General features: G+C 40.2%; 1 protein-coding gene across 1 annotated transcript; it reads right to left on the bottom strand.

Moving 5' to 3' along the window:
- Positions 1–2819: 2819 nt before the first annotated feature.
- On the bottom strand, positions 2820–11837 carry LOC105447281. The gene is made up of 5 exons (XM_030987674.1): positions 11690–11837; positions 10793–10957; positions 9896–10060; positions 6226–6390; positions 2820–3011 (listed from the first exon to the last, which is right to left on the bottom strand). Exons 1-5 carry the CDS (start codon positions 11834–11836, stop codon positions 2820–2822), a joined length of 834 nt encoding a protein of 277 aa, XP_030843534.1. The 5' UTR covers position 11837.
- Between the last annotated feature and the right edge of the window lie 14267 nt (positions 11838–26104).

Raw genomic sequence — 26104 nt, 5'->3', positions numbered from 1 at the left:
AGAAACATTGTTTCATAGCTAAATTAATATCTTGACCTTGAGAGGGAGCTATACAACATAAAGAGTTTTTATTTATAATTTCATAACTTTAGACTCGATTTCAACCGCGACAACGATCAATGTATATTGTAGGAACGCATATGCTTCCAATATGTTAATTTGAACCAAATTCATGACCCCATACCAAAACTTTGTAATACCTTTAAGCGCTTTTAGTGTTAGAAGGTGAACTTTGGTCACGCGCAAACTATGGTCAGTCCACCATACTGCATGCACTGTACGTATCGTACACCGTTTGCTAGCTGTTAATTGATGACTTGTTGCTCTAAAATGACGGAAGAAGTGAAATGTTTCCGATGTGGAATATAAAGCAAATAATAACCTGTTGGTTTCAGGCGCTGGCAAACTATCACTTCCTCGGCGATCTGAATGTATACGCTATCTTTCCTTAGCTTCGCTTCGGAGAGATAGCTGCATCCAGATTCTCTCGGAAGTAACAGTTTGTCCCATCACCTTCACCACCGGTAATTATTTGCTTACTATCCATAGTTTTACTAAACAGCACGTAGTATGTTGTTTTAACTTGATTTCAAGACAAAATACATTATCCTTCGGCAATTCCTTTATCATTCATAATTAGTCGGTATTGCTTGGTCTGAGCTCAAACCTTGCTTTGTGAATTCGGGCCATTATGTATAAAAAAGCTTTAGCGACCTTGGTACTAATGTGTCTACATTTTCAGTTCCATCTAATGTTGAGTACTCTTCACGGTTGCACACTGTCAGTCTGATATCGTTGAGGATGATGGAAGCAGCCATATGTGTATGTGGGTGTGTGTGTACTTTATGCATAAGAAGTATTTTTCAATTAAAAGATTGTTGTACTGATATGTATTTCAATGGTGCTTTTCTAGTCTAGACATTTGATTATATTCATTACGTATCTACTTACAATGAGATAAATTTGGAAATAATGGCCATTTGGGTGCCATTTTGGATTTCGGGAAGGGCTCAAGTGGTTTTACTGCTACTTGTGTGTTTCAAACTTTGTTAATAACTATTTGGTTGAGTTTCTTATGCTGAAAAACATATATTTAGACATTTAAATTTGGTATTTGGGTTATCTAGTTGCACAGTTAGAAAAAATACAGGAAATGGCAGCAATTTTGGGCGCCATTTTGGATTTCGGGAAGGGCTAAAGTGGTTTATAGCTACTTGTGTGTTTCAAAATTGATCAACAAGTATTTTATTGAGTTCCTTATGCTAAAAAACATATATTTAGACATTTAAATTTTGTATTTGGGTTATCTAGTTCCAAAGTTGTAAGAAAATAAGGAAATGGCGGCCATTTTGGACGCCATCTTGGATTACGGAAAACGCTCAAGGAAGATATACGAGGACTTTTAGTATGTTATTCTAGACATATTCCTGGAGCTATCCTGAAAAAATCAGCTTGTTACCAAAAATTTCCAGGTTTAAGCCTATTTTCACCTAATGCTCTTGGCCTATTATCATTCATAATTAGTCGGTATAGCTTTTCTGAACCCCTTTCTTTTGAGCTTAGAACGAAAAGAGGATATTGACTTTAATCTTGGAATAGTAAAACTACATACCAGTGTCTCTCCATTGTCCATGTCAACTGGTCTCATATCCGTCAAGCTGAGTGACTGGAGGCGTGGTAGCGAGAGAATGGAGTGTAGTCGACATGGAGTTATGAAAACTTCCCCCATACTTAGCGTCTGGATCTGTGCAAGACAATTTATCAGTTCAAACCAAAGTGAAATCCACTATGCTATAAACATAAACACTTTTTTAAATCACAGCTAATATCGGATGAATTTGTATCTTAGTAACTTTACCATTCGCTAAGTCTGATTATTTCGTCTCTATATCTGCTATAGTTCAAATGAATCAACATGTTATAATAAACAAAAAAGCTGTTCAATGTGCATGACATGATGTATTGCAATAGAGATACTTAAGGTATTGAATCGGTGGGATGATTACATTAACATGATATCTTCAAGAGAGTATGTTATACTTTTTCCACTTTATTTTCAGTAGGCTTATCTCAGCCGTTTCCTTCAAAGTGGATAATTACCCATTTCATTAATTCTTCTATATTCACTAGATACGAGAGGACATTTGCTTGAATACATATTGCTTCAGATATGTGATACATCCGTCACTGGACAGGCACCCGAGTTGACATAGTGCTTGCTAAATTGTTGATATCAGATATATTTTACAAGAAAATTGTGAGAACAGTCTTAAGCAATAGTTGTTACCTGAGAACTTGGTCATGTGGACTACGGATAAAATCAGTAAATAACATCAAGTTTAATATAAACTTAATCGATTATTATTGCGTTGTAAATGAAAAGAACATTATAATCCAAATATTCATGGTAACAGGAATTGTGTATCTCCTGCTACAAAGTATACGTTGAGGAATAAATAAGGAATATTTGTTAATTAAAACAAAAGAAGAATTTGTATAGATTATTTGCCTTTATCTATTAATCGAAGACATAAACACTGAGGTATGATGTTTGGTTATCCATAGTAGGCCTATTAGAGTCTAACATTTTTACATTACCCAATATAAATCTCAGTAAGATTTTTGACAACACATGAATATTTTGTTTAAAGAATTTTTCACAGGATTTATTTCCTTGTCAGCATGGCCAAACTATTTTTCATATTAATATGAGCGCGCTCGTAACTAATGAAAACAATTTTTTTTTTAAACAATCGTGAAAATTTAGCTACCCTATATGTTGAGTTTGAAGAATGAAACACTTTTTCGAAACTAATCGTTTACAATTCAAATCGTATTTGGTACACCTTTGATTTTGATGCCTCAGAAGCCATCGTCGAGTAGAACTCATCACTCAGCTCCACACTGTGCAGACCCAGTGATCGAAGATATGGCATGGAGCAGAGACCTCTTGCGTAATTAGAGGATGCAGCAGAACCCAGATCTGCGGTCTGGTGCGATAGCTCTTCAATCTGGTGATGTGACAGGACAGGTTGAATAGACTGAATAGTATTATCGAGTATAGAAGTCATGTCCGATTGAAATATTCTTACTGTCATTAATGTAACATCATGAACCTCTACTCAGACTTTTAAAGCAAGGAAAAGAGAAGGGAGAGAGAGAGAGACCGGGCAGAGAAAGCGACAGAGACATATATAGAAGGAGAGAAAAACCCGGGGGAAATGGGTGTGGTTACAGAAAAAAAAGACGAGATGAAGGAAGAAAAAAATTGTCATCAATTATGGATAGTTGAAAAAGAGAGACAGTGTCTGTTGAAGCAAAAGTGTTATATCCGTCTCTTTACCATGCACATGTAGAATTAATTTCCTGCGGCTATTGACGAAATTCAAATAATTTTGCAATATAGAATGCGAAATATTATTTGTAGAATACTTGCTTTTGAAACACACTTTGATGTGCTTTTATATCATTATGACACCAAAGTTCACTCTATTGACCAGTCTTGTTGTCCTTGTCAGCATAGCTTAACTATTTGTATTATTTATATGAGAGTCCTCGCAGCTCATGAAAATGTAATTTTCTTTTAATAATATGAAAAACATTTAACTCATATGTAGTTTTTGAACATTGCAAAATTATTTGGAAAAACAATAAATCGTTTTGAATAGAAATTATGTTTGGTATACCTTTGATTTTGATGCCTCAGAAGCCATCGTCGAGTAGAACTCATCACTCAGCTCCACACTGCGCAGACCCAGTGATCGAAGATTTGGCATGGAGCAGAGACCTCTTGCGTAATGAGAGGATGCAGCAGAACCCAGATCTGCGTGCCAGTGCGTTAGCTTCTCAATCTGGTGATGTGACAGGACAGGTTGAATAGAGTGAATAGTATTATCAAGTATAGAAGTCATGTCCGATTGAAATATTCTTACTGTCATTAATGTAACATCATGAACCTCTACTCAGACTTTTAAAGCAAGTAAAAGAGAAGGGAGAGAGAGAGAGAGACCGGGCAGAGAAAGCGACAGAGACATATATAGAAGGAGAGAAAAACCCGGGGGAAATGGGTGTTGTTACAGAAAAAAAAAAGACGAGATGAAGAAAGAAAAAAATTGTCATCAATTATGGATAGTTGAAAAAGAGAGACAGTGTCTGTTGAAGCAAAATAAAAGTGTTATATCCGTCTCTTTACCATGCACATGTAGAATTAATTTCCTGCGGCTATTGACGAAATTCAAATAATTTTGCAATATAGAATGCGAAATATTATTTGTAGAATACTTGCTTTTAAAACACACTTTGATGTGCTTTTATATCATTATGACACCAAAGTTCACTCTATTGACCAGTCTTGTTGTCCTTGTCAGCATAGCTTAACTATTTGTATTATTTATATGAGAGTCCTCGCAGCTCATGAAAATGTAATTTTCTTTTAATAATATGAAAAAACAGTTAACTCATATGTAGTTTTTGAACATTGCAAAATTATTTGGAAAAACAATAAATCGTTTTGAATAGAAATTATGTTTGGTATACCTTTGATTTTGATGCCTCAGAGGCCATCGTCGAGTAGAACTCATCACTCAGCTTCACACAATGCAGTTCCAGTGATCGAAGATATGGCATGAAGCAGAGACCTCTCGCGTAATGAGAGGATGCATGAGAACCAAGATCTGCGCGAAAGTGCCTTAGCTTCTCAATCTGGTGACGTGACAGGTTGAATGGAGTGAAAAGTATTATCAAGTGTAGACGACATGTCTAAATAATTTATTCTAACTATCATTAATGTAACATTAGCAACCTCTTCTCTGACTTTCAAAGCAAGGACAAGAGAAGGGTGAGGGAGAAGGAGAAGGAGGGAGAGAGAGAGAGTGACCTAGAGAGAGACAAATAGATATAGAGAGGAAAAAACTCGAAGGAAATGGGTGTCGTTAGAGCAAAGAAAGACGAGTTGAAGAAAGAAAAACAATTGTCACCAATTTTGAATAGCCTAGTTGGAAAAGAGAGACAGTGTCTGATGAAGCACAAAAAAAAGCGTTATATCCGTCTATTTACCATGCACATGTAGAATCAATTTCCTGCGGCTATTGACAAAATTCACACACAACAAAAATCAATATATAGAATGCGCAATACTATTTGTAGAATAAGTGCTTTTAAAACACGTTTTGATATGCTTTTATATCATTATGACACCAAAGTACATTCTATTGACAGGTCCTTTTTTCCTTGTCAGCCAAGCCAAACTATTTATATTATTGATATGAGAGTCCTCGTAACTCATGATAATGAGTTATTGCTCTTTTTAAAATATGAACAAACAGTTATCTCATATGTGGAATTGGAAAATGCAAACATTTATTTAGAAAAAATCCTGTTAAATAGAAATCATGTTTGGTATACCTTGAATTTTGATGCCTCAGAGGCAATCGCCGAGTAGTACTCATCACTCAGCTTCACATTGTACATAAACAATGACCGAAGATTTGGCATAAGGCAGAGACCTCTTGCGTAATGAGAGGATGCATGAGGTCCCAGGTCTACGTTACAGTGATCTAGATCCTCAATCTGGTGATGTGACAGGACAGGTTGAAAAGATTGAATAGTATTATGAAGTATAGACGACATGTCTAAAATAAATATTCTTACTGTCCTTAATGTAACACTATCAACCTCTTCTTAGAGTTTTAGAGTAAGGACAAGAGAAGAAAGAAGAATAGAGAGAGAGAGGGATAGAAAGTGAGAGTGACCTGGGGATAGACAAATAGATATAGAGAGGAAAAAACTCGAAGGAAATGGTTGTCGTTAGAGCAAAGAAAGACGAAATAAAGAAAGAAAAATAATTGTCATCAATTATAAATAGTTGGAAAAGAGAGACAGTGTTTGTTGAAACAAAATAAAAGCGTTATATCGGTGTTTTTACCATGCACATGTAGAATTAATTTCCTGCGACTATTGACAAAATTATTTAAAAAATCAATATATAATGGGAAATACTATTAGTAGAATATGTGCTTTAAAACACGCTATGATATGCTTTTATATCATTATGACACCAAAGCTCATTCTATTCACAGGTCTTTTTTTCCTTGTCAGCATAGCCAAACTATTTACATTATTGATATGAGAGTCCTCGTAATTCATGAAAATGTATGTGGAATTTGAACAATGCAAAATTATTTGCAAAACAAAAATCCTTTTGAATAGAAATCATGTTTGGTTTACCTTTGATTTTGATGCCTCATAGGCCATCGTCGAGTAGAACTCATCACTCAGCTCCACACCGTTCATATCCAGTGTTCGAAGATTTGGCAAAGAGCAGAGACCTCTCGCGTAATGAGAGGATGCAGCAGAATCCAAATCTGCGTGCCTGTGCGTTAGCTTCTCAATCTGGTGATGTGACAAGACAGGTTGAATAGAGTGAATAGTATTACCAAGTATAGACGACATGTCTAATTTACATATTTTCTATTGTCACTAATGTAACACCATTAACTCTTTGTTTGCTTTGTTCGCCGATTTGCACGGACGTAGGCGTGCCAACTTCGCATTTTTGCACAGATGTATACGAGTCAATTAGACATTCATAATACCGCTCGCAGTGTGTAGCCACGCGTTGCGTTTACTATTGTTTACATTGTATACATCGCACACTTTCCGGTAAACTGTTTTTCTTCATAGTGTTACATTCGAAATTACCGTGTATTTAGCGGTTTTCTTTGGATTTTTTTTACTGATGTTACGATGGCACCTGCTGGAAAACGTCAACGTGTGTTTAGTGTAGAGGAGGCTCGAGATCTTGTTACTATGGAAGCATGGAGCATGGACTCTGATTCCGACGAATCGAGCAGTGACGAAGACTCTAGTGATAAAAGTGTTCCCTGAGAGTAGACTGATAGAATAAAAATGAATAAAAATTAATGAAAGAGCTAGAGATGACAGCAAGAAAGAGAGTAGACTGATAGAATAAGAATGAATAAAAAAAATGAAAGAAGGAGATAGAGATGACAGCAAGAAAGAGAGTAGACAGTGATAGAATAAGAATGAATAAAAATAATGAAAGAAAGAGATAGAGATGACAGCAAGAAAGAGAGTAGACTGATAGAATAAGAATGAATAAAAATTAATGAAAGAGCTAGAGATGACAGCAAGAAAGAGAGTAGACAGTGATAGAATAAGAATGAATAAAACTAATGAAAGAAAGATGTATCCTGTCTTGCCGTCATCTTTATATCTTTCTTTTATTATCTTTATTCATTCTTATGCTATCAGTGTTTACTCTCTTTCTTTCCGTCATCTCTATCTTATTATTATTATCATTTTCCTATCTATATGTACCCTATGTCTTGCCGTCATCTGTATATCTTTTTCTTATTATCTTTATTCATTATTATGCTATGAGTGTAATACTCTCTTTCTTGCCGTCATCTCTATCTCATTATTATTATCATTTTCCTATCTATATGTACCCTATGTCTTGCCGTCATCTCTATATCTTTCTCTTATTATCTTTATTCATTCTTATGCTATCAGTGTTTACTCTCTTTCTTTCCGTCATCTCTATCTTATTATTATTATCATTTTCCTATCTATAATTATGTACCCTATGTCTTGCCGTCATCTCTATATCTTTCTCTTATTATCTTTATTCATTCTTATGCTATCAGTGTTTACTCTCTTTCTTGCCGTCATCTCTATCTTATTATTATTATCATTTTCCTATCTATATGTACCCTATGTCTTGCCGTCATCTGTATATCTTTCTCTTATTATCTTTATTCATTCTTATGCTATCAGTGTTTACTCTCTTTCTTGCCGTCATCTCTATCTTATTATTATTATTATTTTCCTATCAATATGTATCCTATGTCTTGCCGTCATCTTTATATATTTCTCTTATTATCTTTATTCATTCTTGTGCTATCAGTGTTTACTCTCTTTCTTTCCGTCATCTCTATCTTTTTATTATTATCATTTTCCTATCTATATGTACCCTATGTCTTGCCGTCATCTCTATATCTTTCTCTTATTATCTTTATTCATTCTTATGCTATCAGTGTTTACTCTCTTTCTTTCCGTCATCTCTATCTTATTATTATTATCATTTTCCTATCTATATGTACCCTATGTCTTGCCGTCATCTCTATATCTTTCTCTTATTATCTTTATTCATTCTTATGCTATCAGTGTTTACTCTCTTTCTTTCCGTCATCTCTATCTCATTATTATTGTTATTTTCGTATCAATATGTATCCTGTCTTGCCGTCATCTTTATCTCTTTCTCTTATAATCTTTATTCACAGTAAAGTCCTTTCATTTCATATCACTATTTCTCTCTCATAATGTCTCTCACGTCCGTTCTCCATATTTTATTCATTGCATACTCCACTCGTCAATCATTTCTGATAATAAGCTCTCTCACAATAAAGTAAATGGAAAACAATGCAATATAGTTTATATTTTAAGATTGATTCATTCTTTCTTTGTATATCTATGGCTGTGATAAATGTACTTGAAATCAATTTTATTGAGGGGTAAAGAAGGTGAGAGAACAGATGCGGTGAACATTCATAATGAGACATTTCAATAAGATGCTGATTATGTCATGTATATCACATATAATATATTATGCCTATACCATTTTTACATGCTCATACCAGTGGGCAAAATCAATAACATTCTCTTATTTCTTATTGACTTATCATGGCACAACAAAGAAAAACATCCCCACGACGTCCCTTTTCATGCCCCGCTAAACCGGACATTGACAATAACCTGGGGTAATAGGGATTTCAATGGGCAGATTAGCCCATTGTCAAGGGTGGCTGAGCGGGGTACTTTCAAGTCTCTCCCTATTGAACTTCTTTTCTTCAACAACCTAAATACTAACCTTCTGAATTGTTAGAATACTTGAGCAAGGTATGTAAAGAAAGGTAAGAAGTCCACCTTTCTAATAGATTCGATTTGAAGATGTCTTATCATTGCTAAATAAGAAATTCTAGAGGGATAAAAAACTGCCGTAAATAAGAAAAATTAAACATTATATAATTATGATTATTATAAAAATGATAATTCAAAATATAACAAATGACGGTTCATCGAAAAGCACGTTTTCCGGTCTACAACTTTGCTGCACAATATTTTTCATCATGATCATCCAGTGAAGAGTTATAGCCTCTTGATTCAGCAGAGTCAATAAAGATTCCCTCGAAATGTGTGACCCTAAAAGAATGTGGCACAGGGGGGTTTTTTAAGTGGCGCATAAAGAGTTAACCTCTAGTTGGACCTTAAAAGCAAGGGGAAAAGAAGGGAGAAAGAGAGAGAGAGAGAGGGAGAGGGGGGGGGGGAGAGTGAGCGGCTCGTAGACAGAGATATACTGAAAGGCAGAGAGAGAGAGAGAGATGGAGAGAAAATGGCCCAAAGGACAAGTGGAGTGGTAGGTGAAAAGAAAGACGAGTTGAAGAAAGATAAACAGATGCCATCAATTATAAATAGTTGGAAGAGAAACAGTGTCTGTTGAAGCAAAATAAAACTGTAATATCCGTCTCTTTACCATGCACATGTAGAATAAATTTCATGCGACTATTGACAACATTCAAATACATTTTCAATATAGAATGCGACATAGTATTTGTAGAATACGTGCTTTTAAAACACACTATGATATGCTTTTATTTCATTATGACACCAAAGTTCATTCTATTGACAGGTCCCTTTCCCTGTCAACATAGCCAAACTATTTATATTGATATGAGAGTGGTCGTAACTAATGAAAATGTGTAATTTCTTTTGTTTTAATATGAACAAAACAGTAACCTTATATGTGGAATTTGAAGAATGCATAAATATTTGCAAAAACAAAAATCGTTTTGAATAGAAATCATGTTTGGTATACCTTTGATTTTGATGCCTCTGAAGCCAACGTCGAATAGAACTCATTACTCAGCTTCACACGGTCAATATCCAGTGATTGAAGATTTGGCATGGAGCAGAGACCTATCGCGTAATGAGAGGATGCATGAGAACCCAGATCTGTGTTCCCGTGCGTAAGCTTCTCAATCTGGTGATGTGACAGGACAGGTTGAATAGAGTGAATAGTATTACCAAGTATAGACGACATGTCTAATTTCCATATTTTCTATTGTCACTAATGTAACACCATTAACCTCTAGTTGGACCTTAAAAGCAAGGGGAAAAGAAGGGAGAAAGAGAGAGAGAGAGAGAGAGAGGGAGAGGGGGGGTGAGAGTGAGCGGGTCGTAGACAGAGATATACTGAAAGGCAGAGAGAGAGAGAGAGATGTAGAGAAAATGGTCAAAAGGACAAGTGGAGTGGTAAGTGAAAAGAAAGACGAGTTGAAGAAAGATAAACAGATGCCATCAATTATAAATATTTGGAAGAGAAACAGTGTCTGTTGAAGCAAAATAAAAGTGTTTTGTCCGTCTCTTTACCATGCACATGTAGAATTAATTTCATGCGACTATTGACAACATTCAAATACATTTTCAATATAGAATGCGACACAGTATTTGTAGAATACGTGCTTTTAAAACACACTTTTATATGCTTTTATTTCATTATGACACAAAAGTTCATTCTATTGACAGGTCCCTTTTCCCTGTCAACATAGCCAAACTATTTATATTGATATGAGAGTGGTCGTAACTAATGAAAATGTGTAATTTCTTTTGTTTTAATATGAACAAAACAGTAACCTTATATGTGGAATTTGAAGAATGCATAAATATTTGCAAAAACAAAAATCGTTTTGAACAGAAATCATGTTTGGTATACCTTTGATTTTGATGCCTCTGAAGCCAACGTCGAATAGAACTCATTACTCAGCTTCACACGGTCAATATCCAGTGATTGAAGATTTGGCATGGAGCAGAGACCTATCGCGTAATGAGAGGATGCATGAGAACCCAGATCTGTGTTCCCGTGCGTAAGCTTCTCAATCTGGTGTTGTGACAGGACAGGTTGAATAGAGTGAATAGTATTACCAAGTATAGACGACATGTCTAATTTCCATATTTTCTATTGTCACTAATGTAACACCATTAACCTCTAGTTGAACCTTAAAAGCAAGGGGAAAAGAAGGGAGAAAGAGAGAGAGAGAGAGGGAGAGGGGGGGGGGGGTGAGAGTGAGCGGGTCGTAGACAGAGATATACTGAAAGGCAGAGAGAGAGAGAGAGAGATGTAGAGAGAATGGTCAAAAGGACAAGTGGAGTGGTAAGTGAAAAGAAAGACGAGTTGAAGAAAGATAAACAGATGCCATCAATTATAAATATTTGGAAGAGAAACAGTGTCTGTTGAAGCAAAATAAAAGTGTTATATCCGTCTCTTTACCATGAACATGACGAATTAATTTCCTGCGACTATTGACAACATTCAAATACATTTCAATATAGAATGCGACACAGTATTTGTAGAATACGTGCTTTTAAAACACACTTTTATATGCTTTTATTTCATCATGACACCAAAGTTCATTCTATTGACAGGTCCTTTTTCCCTGTCAACATAGCCAAACTATTTATATTGATATGAGAGTGGTCGTAACTAATGAAAATGTGTAATTTCTTTTGTTTTAATATGAACAAAACAGTAACCTTATATGTGGAATTTGAAGAATGCATAAATATTTGCAAAAACAAAAATCGTTTTGAATAGAAATCATGTTTGGTATACCTTTGATTTTGATGCCTCTGAAGCCAACGTCGAATAGAACTCATTACTCAGCTTCACACGGTCAATATCCAGTGATTGAAGATTTGGCATGGAGCAGAGACCTATCGCGTAATGAGAGGATGCATGAGAACCCAGATCTGCTCCCATGTGTGTTAGCTCCTCAATCTGGTGATGTGACAGAACAGGTTGAATAGAGTAAATAGTATTATTAAGTATCGACTACATGACGGATTTAAATATTTGTATTGTCAAATACTTTTTCGAAACTAATGGTTTCCAATGTAAATCATGTTTGGTATACCTTTGATTGTGATGCCTCTGAAGCCAACGTCGAGTAAATATTATTATCAAGTATAGACGACAGGTCTTAATTCCATATTTGTGTTTGCAATACTTTTTCGAAACTAATGGTTTCCAATTTAAATAAAATATTCTTACTGTCTTTAATGTAACCTTATCAACCTCTTCTCAGAATTGTAGAGTAAGGACAAGAGAAGGGAGATGAAGAGAGAGAGAGAGAGAGAGAGAGAGAAGGAGTGATCTGGAAATAGACAAATAGATATAGAGAGGAAAAACCCGAAGGAAATGGGTGTCGTTAGAGCAAAGAAAGACGAGAGGACGAAAGAAAAGCAATTGTCATCAATTTTAAATAGTTGGAAGTGATACCGTGTCTGTTAAGGCAAAATAAAAGTGTTATATCCGGCTCTTTACCATGCACATGTACAATTATTTTCCTGCAACTATTGACGAAATTAAAATATTTGTTCAATATAGAATGCGACATAATTGGGATTTCTCGGTGACTTTCGTAAGTTGGCCACACAAATGTATTTTATGTTCATTCAATTTCGCCGATTCTGTCACCGCTGCTGTTGTTGCTCGTTCAAATTCGTTTTTTAGCATTTAAATTCCTAAAACGATCATTCAAAAACATTTAATTTTCATTCAAATTAAAACGTGTTTCTTTTTCGTAAAATGTTCATTCAATTTAGAGCGAGACGATTAGCGATTAGGTAATGCGTCTTCCGTGAATTCAAACTCGTTTCTTTGCATATAGTTTCACACGTTTTGCAGACAAATTAGACATGTAAATCTTATGCTACGTTTACACTATGCTCCCGGCGGCCACGGCAGCCCCGTTTCCCCGAAACGTAGTGCGCCGTGGGATTTTGGCAATATTTTTCTCTGTGTTCAAGTTTTGTTAGGTCTTGTCAAGTTTTCTCACGGTCTTTCACGGTATCCGTGACGGGCCGTGCGGAGAAAGGGGCTGCTGAGTCCCGGAGGCTCCATGGCGCACTACGGTTCGGCCCCGGTCTACCGCAGATGCCAGTACATTCCCTCCCGGCCCGTCACGTTCTGATGGGGTCCCTCACGTTTCTCACGTTCTGATCAAGGTCTGACACGTTTTTCACGTTCTGTCAAGGCTTTCTACAGATGAAACGTGGACGCCGGGCAGCTTTTGAGCACGGTTGTGCCCACGGTATAAAAGAAGGCCTCCCAAGCAATAAAGTACAGCGTAGGATGCTGCTGGAGGAAGTCAATGGAGGAAGTCAATGATGAGCTCCTTCTCATCCTCCGTAAGGTGGTGACGACACTGGGGGCTGCCCTCCTCCTAGCTGGTGCGCCTCAGCCTGCCCAGCCTCCTAAGCCTCGGGTTCAGGTGCCAGTTCAGGGACCGGGTCAGCAGCAGCAGCATATGCTCCTCATCATTTGGCGGGGGTGAACGGCGAGGATCTTCAGGCTGTTCCTGCTCCTCTACTACTGGTCGTGGTGGGGATGGTGCAGGACGGAGGGCCTTCGAACGTCTTGGCTTCTTCGGTGGCATAGCTTGACCTCCTTTATTCGTATTGTAGATGCAGTAATGTGTCTTCGATTGCTCAGACTCGAATGAAGCTCCTACCGCGCCCGTCTTTTATATACGACCTCCCGACCGTGTGCGCCGTGTCAGAACGCAACGCGCCGCTCCCGTAAACCGTCAGACGCCGGGATGCGCGGTGATTAAACGCGACAAAACGGCTACCTTCCACCATGGCCTGCCGTGAGAACCGGGGCAAACCTTGGCAAAACGTGGCAAAACGGGACAACATGCGCAGCAACCGTGAAGCAACCGTGACAAAACGCGCACTAAACGTGGCAGAACGTAACAAAACCTGAAAAGACCGTAAGGTGCCGGGGAATGTGCGGGCTTCCCGTCCCACTACGGACTACCTCCAAGTTTTGTTACGGCCTATAAGGACGTTCACCCCATTTTTCTACGGCCTACTTGGTTTCTCATCCGCACCGTGACTGCCGTGGCAAAATTTTTGATAGTTTAAAAATCTGACACGGTATCCACGGCAATCATGGCCTGTCACGTTCTCCCATACGGTCCCCCGCGTTCTGTCACAACAATCCCGTTTCGTCCACGGTGGCCCGAAACGGGGTTGCCGTGGCCGACGAGAACATAGTGTAAACGTAGCATACCCAGTATGATTATATAGAACCCCGCAAGCTTAGTTCCATGCTAAATCCATTTCAAATTGTATGGGTTGGTAAGCAACAAACATGTTATTTGTCCTCACTATGGGTGTATATATATATACCCACTAAATCATCACCATTTAGCAACTGAACGATCATGTGCTAAGTAGATAAAACCTAGCCACATCAATATAGAATTAGCATGGAACTAAGCAAGAGTGTTTTTGTGTGAATATGCAATGATATAAGTGCATGCAAAGTGCGTGTTTACAGACTACTGTTGTATTTATTGGAATGGCTTACCATAATGGTGGTGGTGGGGGGGGGGGGGTATCAATACTCTATAGACCTACATTGATTTATTTTTAATGTTTTGTTTTGTTTTGTTTTTGATAATTTATTCGATGTTCGTAATCTCTTTGAAGCCATTTATATTTGTGTAAATTATATTTAGTCTGTATTGGACATGTTAAGAACAATATGAGTACCAGCTCAATCACAATCACATCAAAATCTGAATCACCATCACACTGAATCACAATCACGATCGTGATCACAGTCACAATTACCATCTCAGTCACAATCGTAATCACCATCTCAACTACAATCACGATCACGATCAACATACAGTAACAAGCACAATCACGCTACACAATCATTATTGAGTTCGATACATTGTTTTCTCACTGCGCGCACATCTCAATAACTCATGTCATGTGGACATAAACTAAATCAGAAAAATCAGAACTGATTTTATTATTTACTATATAAATCTATGTATCTACCTATTATTTGCTAGTTTATCCAAACTACGCCACCTTCGAGAACACTCTAAAAAGTCACAATCGCGCATGCGCCCACCCCCATACATCGCCTTCACGTGCGCATCGCACGCCCGCCATTCATCCTCTTTCACGGGCCTCCAAAGACATAGATTCGGACATGTTGCCCGCAAGGAGAGGAGACGGAGGGAGGGACATAGGTAGATACATAGATTTATATAGTAAATAATAAAATCAGTTCTGATTTTTCTGATTTACCACAATAAATCAATGTATCTACCTATTATTTGCTAGACCAGCACACAAATGGACCGGGAGGCATGTCCCGAACAAGAAGGAGATTACTGGGGAACAAAGGCAACAAAGGCAACCAAAACCGCCCGCAGGGACGCAGTTGCAAACAACACCACGACACCTCCCCAGAGGTGACTTCCCCGAAGATAAAAAGATGTACGGGAATTGGGAGACCGCCAAAACGCGGCCTTCAAAAAGGTTAAAACAATGCCCAGGAAGTACCACTACATCTGGAATTATGGGCACTGGCCCTGCCCTCTGCGAAAAGGGCTTCAGGACCAGCGGCCTGAATAGTGTCCACTATCCATCTGGAGATGGATTCACGAGACGCAGAAGAAAGGAGCTCCTGCGAAATGAGGAACAACTGGACATCCTTCGATGAACCTTAGTCCTATTTAAGAACCTTAGTCCTAACTAAAAACCACATGAGTGCCCTAATGGGGCACCAGACCTTGTCCTGAGCGACTGAGAAGTCCGAAAGAGGACTGAGGAAAAACATCAATCGGTCCGGAGGAAGGTCGTGGGACCAACCGAACTCCCCACCTGATATGGCCGGGGGAGGCAGACAGCGCATGAAACGTACCCCTCCGCTGTCCAGAAACTATTGCCATAAGGAAAAAAGTTTTCAGCGTCAAGTGAGGCCTTAGACAAAGGCTCAAAAGAGGCTGTGCCAAAACCTTCGGGATAGCCAGCTACTGCAGAAAAGAACGCAGTAACTTCAACAGAAGATAACCCCCGAGCCGTCCGGAAACCACACATGAGAGGCGGCGAGGGCCGAACGGTAACCACAAAAAGCGGAAGGACTTTACCCTCTAAAAGCACTAGCTAGGGTATTGAACCGATACCTTCCAAATACTAGGTGGTCGCTGTTCCACGAGACCACTTTGCCTCACCAAACAAATTAACCAAAATCCAGCTATGACACCTATCAAAGTCTACGGGTGAGACCCCGAGGTCTTCACACCACATGGAGCAGGGCTCCAAACGAGAGTTGTAAAGGGTTCTCGTGGAATCCCTACAACTATAAACCGCGAGGCTCTCCCAGAGAGCCCATAAGTCCTAGCGTACTCCCCGAGACCGGCACAGCCAGGCGCGGATCCACGAACCCATTTCTACCGGCCCGGCTATGGCAACCCCTTTGTGTAAAAACTAGATAAACTCAGTTTATCAGAAAAACTGTGTTTATCAATGATAAACTCAGTTTATCAACTGATAAACTGAGTTTATCTGAGAAAAACAGAGTTTATCTGAGAAAAACAGAGTTTATCTGAGAAAAACAGAGTTTATCTAGTTTTTACACAAAGGGGTTGCCATAGCCGGGCCGGTAGAAATGGGTTCGTGGATCCGCGCCTGGGCACAGCGGCCAGAGAGAGTATGCACCGCGGGGCGATGACGGAAAATCCCCGAACGAGACTGGGACAACAGGTCCAGTCTCAGCAAGAGAGGGGACAGATGTCCGCAGCAAAAGGGACAGAAACCAGAAACACTGAACTGAAGCCAGCCAGTCAGTCGCATGACTAGGCTTCAATGAGTATGCACCGCAGTGCGATGACAGAAAATCCCCGATAGAGACTGGAACAGGCCCGGTCTCAGCGGGAGAGGGGACAGATGTCCACAGCAAAAGGGACAAAAACCAGCCAGAAACGGAAACTCACCGGGAAGCCCGTTGCCACAAACATCAACGACGGACACTGATTACCCTCCAAATGAGCTAGGGAACTGTGTCATTAAAACAGAAAGGAACATGCCGAAACCCGGGACAGTTCAGAACTCATGCGAGTTCTCCGGGTGGTTTCGAACCAGGGACCTTAGATCTTAAGTCTAACGCTCTCCCAACTGAGCTATTTCGGCTAGTTGTAAGAGATAAATCCCCCGAAAAAGGCGACACCACAGCCCTAAGGGCTGGTCAGCCGCATGACTAGGCTTCAATGAGACTTATCACAGGAAAAAAACCCAAACCCCAGAGGGGAAGGGTGAGTCCCGACCCAGCTACCCACTCCTCTCTTGGAGGTGTAGCAAAAGAACCTGGAGAAGAGAGCTTAACCATCACCAACGGGCAAAAAGCCCGAGCAGAAATGCCAACCACCGAACTGAGCCTCCTCGAGGCCGAACTCGGTAAGACGATCCCCAAACCAAACGGGTACCGGCTTACACCAGACCAGCAAAACTGGGCCGCAGACCAGCCGGATGAGACCAGGGTAAACCCTGTTGCCCACCAAGCTACTTAGACACTGCGCAAAGCCCAGTCTGAACGGTTGGAGAAGAGGCAAGCTGAGGTCTAAATATTACCACAGCTCTCTCCGCCTAAGTCACAGTCGGAGACTTGACATTAGAAGGCCACAATAAATATCATAACAATCCAACCACAACTTCGTGCCCCTTGCCAAAGCGTCGAGTGACGAAGCTTGTTCTAGGGCCTTGCTAAACTGGAAGGGTCAGCGAAATAGGCCCAGCATGGCCACCACGCCTCACAGCATCAGAGGCCGCAAGAGCATGGTGCGAAAGGCTTACGTTTGGTCGACAACCTCCTGTCGTGTGGCTGACAACCTTCTGTCGAGTGGCGAACTCAACTGAAACCCCGCTGCAGATGCCGAAGACAACCGCGAGGGCAGGAACTACAGGCCCAACTCCCACCAACCGGCCGACGGCCCATGGTGGAAGGCCAACAGCACCAGGCAATCCGGACACTAAAAGTGTCTCGGATGCCGGAGTATCAACACCCACGAAATCTGAACGAACCCAAAGCCAGGTGTGACCAGGGCTGGCTCATTACCAGCCCGGCACAGGAAGGGGCAGAAGCTGAGCCTCCGCCAAACCCAAAATGCCTTTCGGGGCTTTGGTGGCTGGTATCCCCAGACACCAAAATCACCAAGAAGCCACGAAGCCCAGCCTGAGCGGCTAGAGAACACACAGAGTGACGTAACACTTAACTCAGCCTTCTCTACCTTGACACAGACGGCAGCGGGACGTTAGAACGCTTGCGCTTCTTACCCGGAGATACGGGAGAAGAAGCGAGTATAGCGGCCATACTAGACTTCGTAAACCCCGAAATAAACTCAGTGTGACCGAGACCAACCCGCTCCACTGCGCCATAGGCTCATCAATCAAGACCCGAGAGCCTCCGTGAGACCGGGATCTTTGCGTTTCACGACTGGATGAAACCATGACGTGGTTGAATCCGGGGCCACATCAACAAAACATTGGCGAGTCGTTGCATCGCAACAAAGCCCTAAGACACAAAGCTTGTCCCAAAGGAGGAGCTAAGTGCGATTACTTCTACATAACTGACCCACCCTAGGGCCGCGCCCTGTTAAAACTAGAACGGGAGGAGATCACCGGAGAAGGGAACCCTCCTTACACACAAGATACCCGTCACCGGACTGGCAAACCACCATGAGCGGTATTCCCGCGGAAGGAGATGGGAAGCCTTGGCCGCACCTGGCACAGCCAGAGTGAAGGCCTCCGGAAATGACGACTCAAAGAGAGTCTGTACGTCGGCTGCCAAACCACGAGAGCTTGGGAGCCGCGCTGATTAGTAACTGAGAGTTACCCATCTGACTTTCAAACTCAACGACGTCGAGAACCTGGTCCCGAGGAGGCGAACGCAACCACAAACATTAATATCCTCAGCGGGCAGCGACTGAGATAGGAGGGGCAACTCCGGGAACCAAACCTGTACGAGAACAGGATCCTGAGAATCAAGAACATGTAAACAAGTCTGGGCACCAGAAGGGGCTATCCAAAATATCGGACACTATCCAGGCAACTGGTATCAGATCAAGCCACCGAGGTAAAACCGGACCTAGGCCCTGGGCGCCCGTGTCCAAAGACATGACAGAGCCGACCACGAAAAAGGAAGGCCTGTACCACCAGAGGTCGGCCGAGAGGGCTGGGTTACTACCCCGCCAACTTCTCTCAGCAAAGAGCTCCACATAATCGAGAGGCTCAGCCTGATCGATGGCAACGGAGAAGGGTAGGCGTCTAAACGAGGCCGAACCCCTCCTCCCAGCCGTAGCCTAACGTGTGCCCAAGGCAGACATCGACTCAAAAGAGACATGAATGAGACATGGCTATACTCCATGCCTAAAGACTGGAGCAAAAGAGCTAGCAAGAGCGTATATTTGCGTAATTTACCGAACCGGTAAACTGATACAGATATATCGGGCGGCACTGCTGAACAGGCGACGGATATAAATATATTTAGCTCGTCTCATAAGCACCCGACTGTGACGGGAGCGAAAGAGCTAGCAAGAGTGTACTACTATTGAGTGATCAAGGCGGCACGGGGTGCTGCGGAATCATTCAAGTAAACACTCGAGACTGACGGACAGTACCCTAGTGGGCCGGTCGGAAAGTCTCTTACGACTTCCACCCGATGGGAGGAAGCCGGCCCCTGAGGATTCAAGCTAGTCCCGAGGACGCGGAATCTTTGTTGCACGTGTACTCCTGAGTTATCATGGCGGCACGGGGTGCGGCGGATTCACTCGAGTAGACACTCGAGACTGACAGACAGTACCCTGGACGGGAGGGTCAGACAGTCTCTTACGACTCCCAACCCGACTGACGGGAGGGAACCCACTCCTGAGGATCCAAGGCTGCACAGAGTGCTGCCGAATCTCTCAAAAAGCCCATGTCACTGTGTAGCCAGTGACCGAGGCCCGAGTGTCAGAGGTCGCATAAACAACGACACTCTGAGTGACTGCAGCTGCACAAAAGGCAAACTGAGACATTCAGGGCTTAAATCGGATCCGAATCGGCAAACCGGTTCGGTTCCGAATTCACACCGTTATCCCAACCGGTATCCGGTGGCGGATATCAGATAACCGCCGGATATTTGAAAATCGGGCGGCACTGCCGACCAGGCGGTCGGATATATTTTGCTTGTCTCAAAAGCACCCGACTGTGACGGGAGCGTGAGAGCAAGCAAGAGTGTACTACTATTGAGTGATCAAAGCGGCACGGGGTGCTGCGGATTCACTCGAGTAAACACTCGAGACTGACGGACAGTACCCTAGCGGGCAGGTCGGAAAGTCTCTTACGACTTCCACCCGACGGGAGGAAGCCGGCCCCTGAGGATTCAAGCTAGTCTCGAGGACTGCGGAATCGCTCAAGTTGTTGCACGTGTCACTAGCGGGAGCAAAGCCAGTGATCGGGTTCCGAGTGTCAGTGGCCGCAATGGCGACACTCTTCCCCAAGGTCCGAGTGTCAGTGGCCGCAATGGCGACACTCATCCCCAGAGCATGAACGTCAGAGGCCGGCAGACCAATGACGCCCTTTTCTATCGTGCGTTGGGGGCTAACGATCGGTAAACCGATCGCCCCCTTGCTGGGACACCAGGTCCCAACAATGGCTGTCTTACCGAGCCCGACAGAGTCGAGCCGGTAATTATAAACGAGCCTGTCCGAGAGACGCTAGTAGCGCTCCCTAACTTACCTGCCGCCACACTGAATAAACGAGTGGTCGGCTTGACAAACACCCCTCCCGTAGCTGCACCAGCTGGAGGAGAAACAAGAGTACCAGGCTCCGACGCATCCATCACGAACCTGAATACACAAAAAGTAAACCAAAGAGAAACACCAGAAAAAAGGAGCGAGCGAGATTAACAAACTCCCCGCTCACCAAATTATCCAGCCAACAGTTTCAAATAAAATGCAAGTAACAAAGAGAAACGCCAGACAAAAGGAGCGAGCGAGAATAACCAACTCCGCGCTCACCAAACTATCCAGCCAACAGTTTCAAATAAAATGCAAGTAAACAAAGAGAAACGCCAGACAAAAGGAGCGAGCGAGCTTAACAACTCCCCGCTCACCAAATTATCCAGCCAACAGTTTCAAATAAAATGTTTTTATATCAAACTAAATCCAACGCATGCACGAAAAATAAATCCAACAATCACGAACGCAACAAAAAGGCCGCACCGCTGAAGCAGTGAACCACGAAGCGAAACGAACCAAGTTGGAACAAAGGGCGATGAATAAATTACTCGCCAACGCAACCAACGGCCGTTTAACGCCAAGACCCAACGCCTTAACCAGCGGCGTAACAAAGTCTTAATTTACGATCGCGAAAAAGGAAATATGCGAAGCAGAAATGAAACTCAAATTTCCGCAAAAATAAAAATGTGACTAGGGAACCCGCCCCATAATATTAACAGCATTTATTATGAGAACGGAATTCAATACGTAAAAAGAGCTAAGCCCAACGAAAAAAGGACAAGATCCTTGATTTTAATGTGACTCAGCTGTATACGATGTCTATCTCGGTGGGCGAGAATAGAAAGAGGATGAATGGCGGGCGTGCGATGCGCACGTGAAGGCGATGTATGGGGGTGGGCGCATGCGCGATTGTGACTTTTTAGAGTGTTCTCGAAGGTGGCGTAGTTTGGATAAACTAGCAAATAATAGGTAGATACATTGATTTATTGTGGTAAATACTATATATTTTAATGATCATAATTACATCATGCATGACATTATCATTTTTGTTCACGTAATGTCTCTTACAAAAAAAGACCGAGTACGATAAAGTCCGTAAAGAGAACATGTTATATAACTCATTTGTTTAATTTAGATGAGAAACATGTGCATATACCATGTATACCATAGGTTTGTAAAGATAGGCGAATATGAATGAAAACTTTGTTATTTAGAAAGACCCAAAGTGAAATTGAATGGTACGGACGTCCGATTTGCCATTGTTGACGAAAATGAATGCAAACTGCGCATTTGTAAGCGGTTGTTAAATTGAATGAAACAAGTGCTTAATCCATTGACCGAATTAGTAAATCAATTGAAAAAAGTGTTATTTTGAATAAAATTTACACGCCGGCAGCTTTATTTCGCGAATTTGAATGAACTTTGTATCAAAACGAATGAAAAGCTTACGAAAGTAACCGAGAAATCCTATATTTGTAGAATACGTGCTTTTAGAACACACTTTGATATGCTTTTATATCATTATGAAACCAAAGATCATTGTATTTACAGGTCTTTTTTGCTCATCAGCATATAGCCAAACTATTTATATTATTGATATGAGAGTCCTCGTAACTCATGAAAATGTGTAATTTATTTATATTTGATATGAAAAAACAGTTTTCTCATATGTGGAGTTTGAACAATGCAAACAAATATTTGGAAAAACAAAAATCGTTTTGAATAGAAATCATGTTTGGTATACCTTTGATGTTGATGCCTCTGAAGCCAACGTCGAATAGAACTCATTACTCAGCTTCACATGGTCAATATCCAGTGATTGAAGATTTGGCATGGAGCAGAGACCTATCGCGTAATGAGACGATGCAGCAGAACCCAGATCCGCGTCCTCGTGCTTTAGCTTCTCAATCTGGTGATGTGACAGGACAGGTTGCATGGAGTGAATAGTATCATCAAGTATGGACGACATGTTTGATTTGAATTTTTTCTATTGTCATCAATGTGACATCATTAACCTCTACTTGGACTTTTAAAGCAAGGGAAAAGAGAAGGGAGAGAGAGAGAGAGAGAGAGTCATAGACAGAGACATACAGAGATACAGAGAGAGTCTCTCGATTAAAATGATGTTATGAAAATACTAATGTTGATTGTAGATTTGATTAAATGGCAAGTGGTGTGGTAAGTGAAAAGAAAGACGAGATGAAGAAAGACAAACAAATACCGTCAATTTATAGATAGTTCGAAAGTGAGACCGTGTCTGTTCAATGAAACAAAATAAAATAGTATATCCGTCTATTTACCATGTACATGTAGAATTAATTTCCTGCGACTATTGACAACATTTAAATAATTGTTCAATATAGAATAAGAAATAGTATTTGTAGAATACGTTCTTTTAAAACACACTCTGATATGCGTTTATATCATTATGACACTAAAGTTCAATCTATTTACAGGTCATTTTCTCCTTTGTGAGCATAACCAAACTATTTATATTATTAATATGAGAGTCCTCGTTATTCATGGAAATTGTGTAATTTCTTATTTGTAATATTACAAAACAGTGTATCATATGTGGAATTTTAACAATGACAAATTATTTGCAAAACAAAATCGTTTTGAATAGGAATCATGTTTGGTTTACCTTTGATTTTGATGCCTCAGAGGCCATCGTTGAGTAGAACTCATCACTCAGCTCCAATCTGCCCAGCGTCAGTGCTCGAAGATTTGGCATTGAGCAGAGACCTCTCGCGTAATGAGAGGATGCATGAGAACCCAGATCCGAGTGCCGGTGGCTATGCACCTCGATCTGGTGATGTGACAGAACAGGTTGAATAGAGTGAATAGTATCATCAAGTATGGACGACATGTTTGATTTGAATTTTTTTCTATTGTCATCAATGTGACAATAATTAACCTCCACTTGGACTTTTAAAGCAAGGGAAAAGAGAAGGGAGAAAGAGAGAGAGAGAGAGAGTCATAGACAGAGACATACAGAGATACAGAGAGAGTCTCTCGATTGGAATGATGTGTATGAAAATATTAATGTTGATTGTAGATTTGATTAAATAGCAAGTGGTGTGGTAAGTGAAAAGAAAGATAAAGAAAGACAAACAAATGCCATCAATGTATAGATAGTTGGAAAGTGAGACCATGTCTGTTCAATGAAACAAACAAAAAATAGTATATCCATCTATTTACCATGTACATGTAGAATTAATTTCCTGCGACTATTGACAAAATTTAAATAATTGTTCAATATAGAATAAGAAATAATATTTGTAGAATACGTGCTTTTAAAACACACTCTGATATGCGTTTATATCTATTTACAGGTCTTTTTTTCCTCGTCAGTATAGCCAAACTATTTATATTATTGATATGAGAGTCCTCGTAACTAATGAAAATGTGTATTAAAAAAAATCAAATATGAAAAAAACAGTTACCTTATATCATTATGAAACCAAAGATCATTCTATTTACAGGTCTTTTTTTCCTTATCAGCATATAGCCAAACTATTTATATTATTGATATAAGAGTCCTCGTAACTCGTGAAAATGTTTAATTTATTTATATTTGATATGAAAAAACTGTTTTCTCATATGTGGAGTTTGAGCAATGCAAACAAATATTTGGAAAAACAAAAATCGTTTTGAATAGAAATCATGTTTGGTATACCTTTGATTTTGATGCCTCAGAGGCTATCGTCGAGTAGAACTCATCACTCAGCTTCATACTGCGCAGATCCAGTGATCGAAGATTTGGCATTGAGCAGAGACCTCTCGCGTAATGAGAGAATGCATGAGAACCCAGATCTGCGCCCCCGAGCTTTAGCTCCTCAATCTGGTGATGTGACAGGACAGGTTGCATGGAGTGAATAGTATCATCAAGTATGGACGACATGTTTGATTTGAATTTTTTCTATTGTCATCAATGTGACATCATTAACCTCTACTTGGACTTTTAAAGCAAGGGAAAAGAGAAGAGAGAGAGAGAGAGAGTCATAGACAGAGACATACAGAGATACAGAGAGAGTCTCTCGATTAAAATGATGTTATGAAAATACTAATGTTGATTGTAGATTTGATTAAATGGCAAGTGGTGTGGTAAGTGAAAAGAAAGACGAGATGAAGAAAGACAAACAAATACCGTCAATTTATAGATAGTTCGAAAGTGAGACCGTGTCTGTTCAATGAAACAAAATAAAATAGTATATCCGTCTATTTACCATGTACATGTAGAATTAATTTCCTGCGACTATTGACAACATTTAAATAATTGTTCAATATAGAATAAGAAATAGTATTTGTAGAATACGTTCTTTTAAAACACACTCTGATATGCGTTTATATCATTATGACACTAAAGTTCAATCTATTTACAGGTCATTTTCTCCTTGTGAGCATAACCAAACTATTTTTATTATTAATATGAGAGTCCTCGTTACTCATGGAAATTGTGTAATTTCTTATTTGTAATATTACAAAACAGTGTATCATATGTGGAATTTTAACAATGACAAATTATTTGCAAAACAAAATCGTTTTGAATAGGAATCATGTTTGGTTTACCATTGATTTTGATGCCTCAGAGGCCATCGTTGAGTAGAACTCATCACTCAGCTCCAATCTGTCCAGCGTCAGTGATCGAAGATTTGGCATGGAGCAGAGACCTATCGCGTAATGAGACGATGCAGCAGAACCCAGATCCGCGTCCTCGTGCTTTAGCTTCTCAATCTGGTGATGTGACAGGACAGGTTGCATGGAGTGAATAGTATCATCAAGTATGGACGACATGTTTGATTTGAATTTTTTCTATTGTCATCAATGTGACATCATTAACCTCTACTTGGACTTTTAAAGCAAGGGAAAAGAGAAGGGAGAGAGAGAGAGAGAGAGAGAGTCATAGACAGAGACATACAGAGATACAGAGAGAGTCTCTCGATTAAAATGATGTTATGAAAATACTAATGTTGATTGTAGATTTGATTAAATGGCAAGTGGTGTGGTAAGTGAAAAGAAAGACGAGATGAAGAAAGACAAACAAATACCGTCAATTTATAGATAGTTCGAAAGTGAGACCGTGTCTGTTCAATGAAACAAAATAAAATAGTATATCCGTCTATTTACCATGTACATGTAGAATTAATTTCCTGCGACTATTGACAACATTTAAATAATTGTTCAATATAGAATAAGAAATAGTATTTGTAGAATACGTTCTTTTAAAACACACTCTGATATGCGTTTATATCATTATGGCACTAAAGTTCAATCTATTTACAGGTCATTTTCTCCTTTGTGAGCATAACCAAACTATTTATATTATTAATATGAGAGTCCTCGTTATTCATGGAAATTGTGTAATTTCTTATTTGTAATATTACAAAACAGTGTATCATATGTGGAATTTTAACAATGACAAATTATTTGCAAAACAAAAT

Source organism: Strongylocentrotus purpuratus, unplaced genomic scaffold (assembly GCF_000002235.5).
Source record: "Strongylocentrotus purpuratus isolate Spur 01 unplaced genomic scaffold, Spur_5.0 spur5_scaffold_16, whole genome shotgun sequence".
NCBI classification, from domain to species: Eukaryota; Metazoa; Echinodermata; class Echinoidea; order Camarodonta; family Strongylocentrotidae; genus Strongylocentrotus; species Strongylocentrotus purpuratus.
This window is presented reverse-complemented; position numbering and strand designations above follow the sequence as displayed.

Bases quoted from the DNA above. Each gene is read 5' to 3' on its own strand.
- LOC105447281 (XM_030987674.1), bottom strand. From the start codon at position 11,836: ATGGGAGCAGATCTGGGTTCTCATGCATCCTCTCATTACGCGATAGGT. The intron at 10,958-11,689 runs GTATACCAAACA...TCACAACACCAG, and splicing joins CAGAGGCATCAAAATCAAAG to ATTGAGAAGCTTACGCACGG. The intron at 10,061-10,792 runs GTATACCAAACA...TCACATCACCAG, and splicing joins CAGAGGCATCAAAATCAAAG to ATTGAGAAGCTTACGCACGG.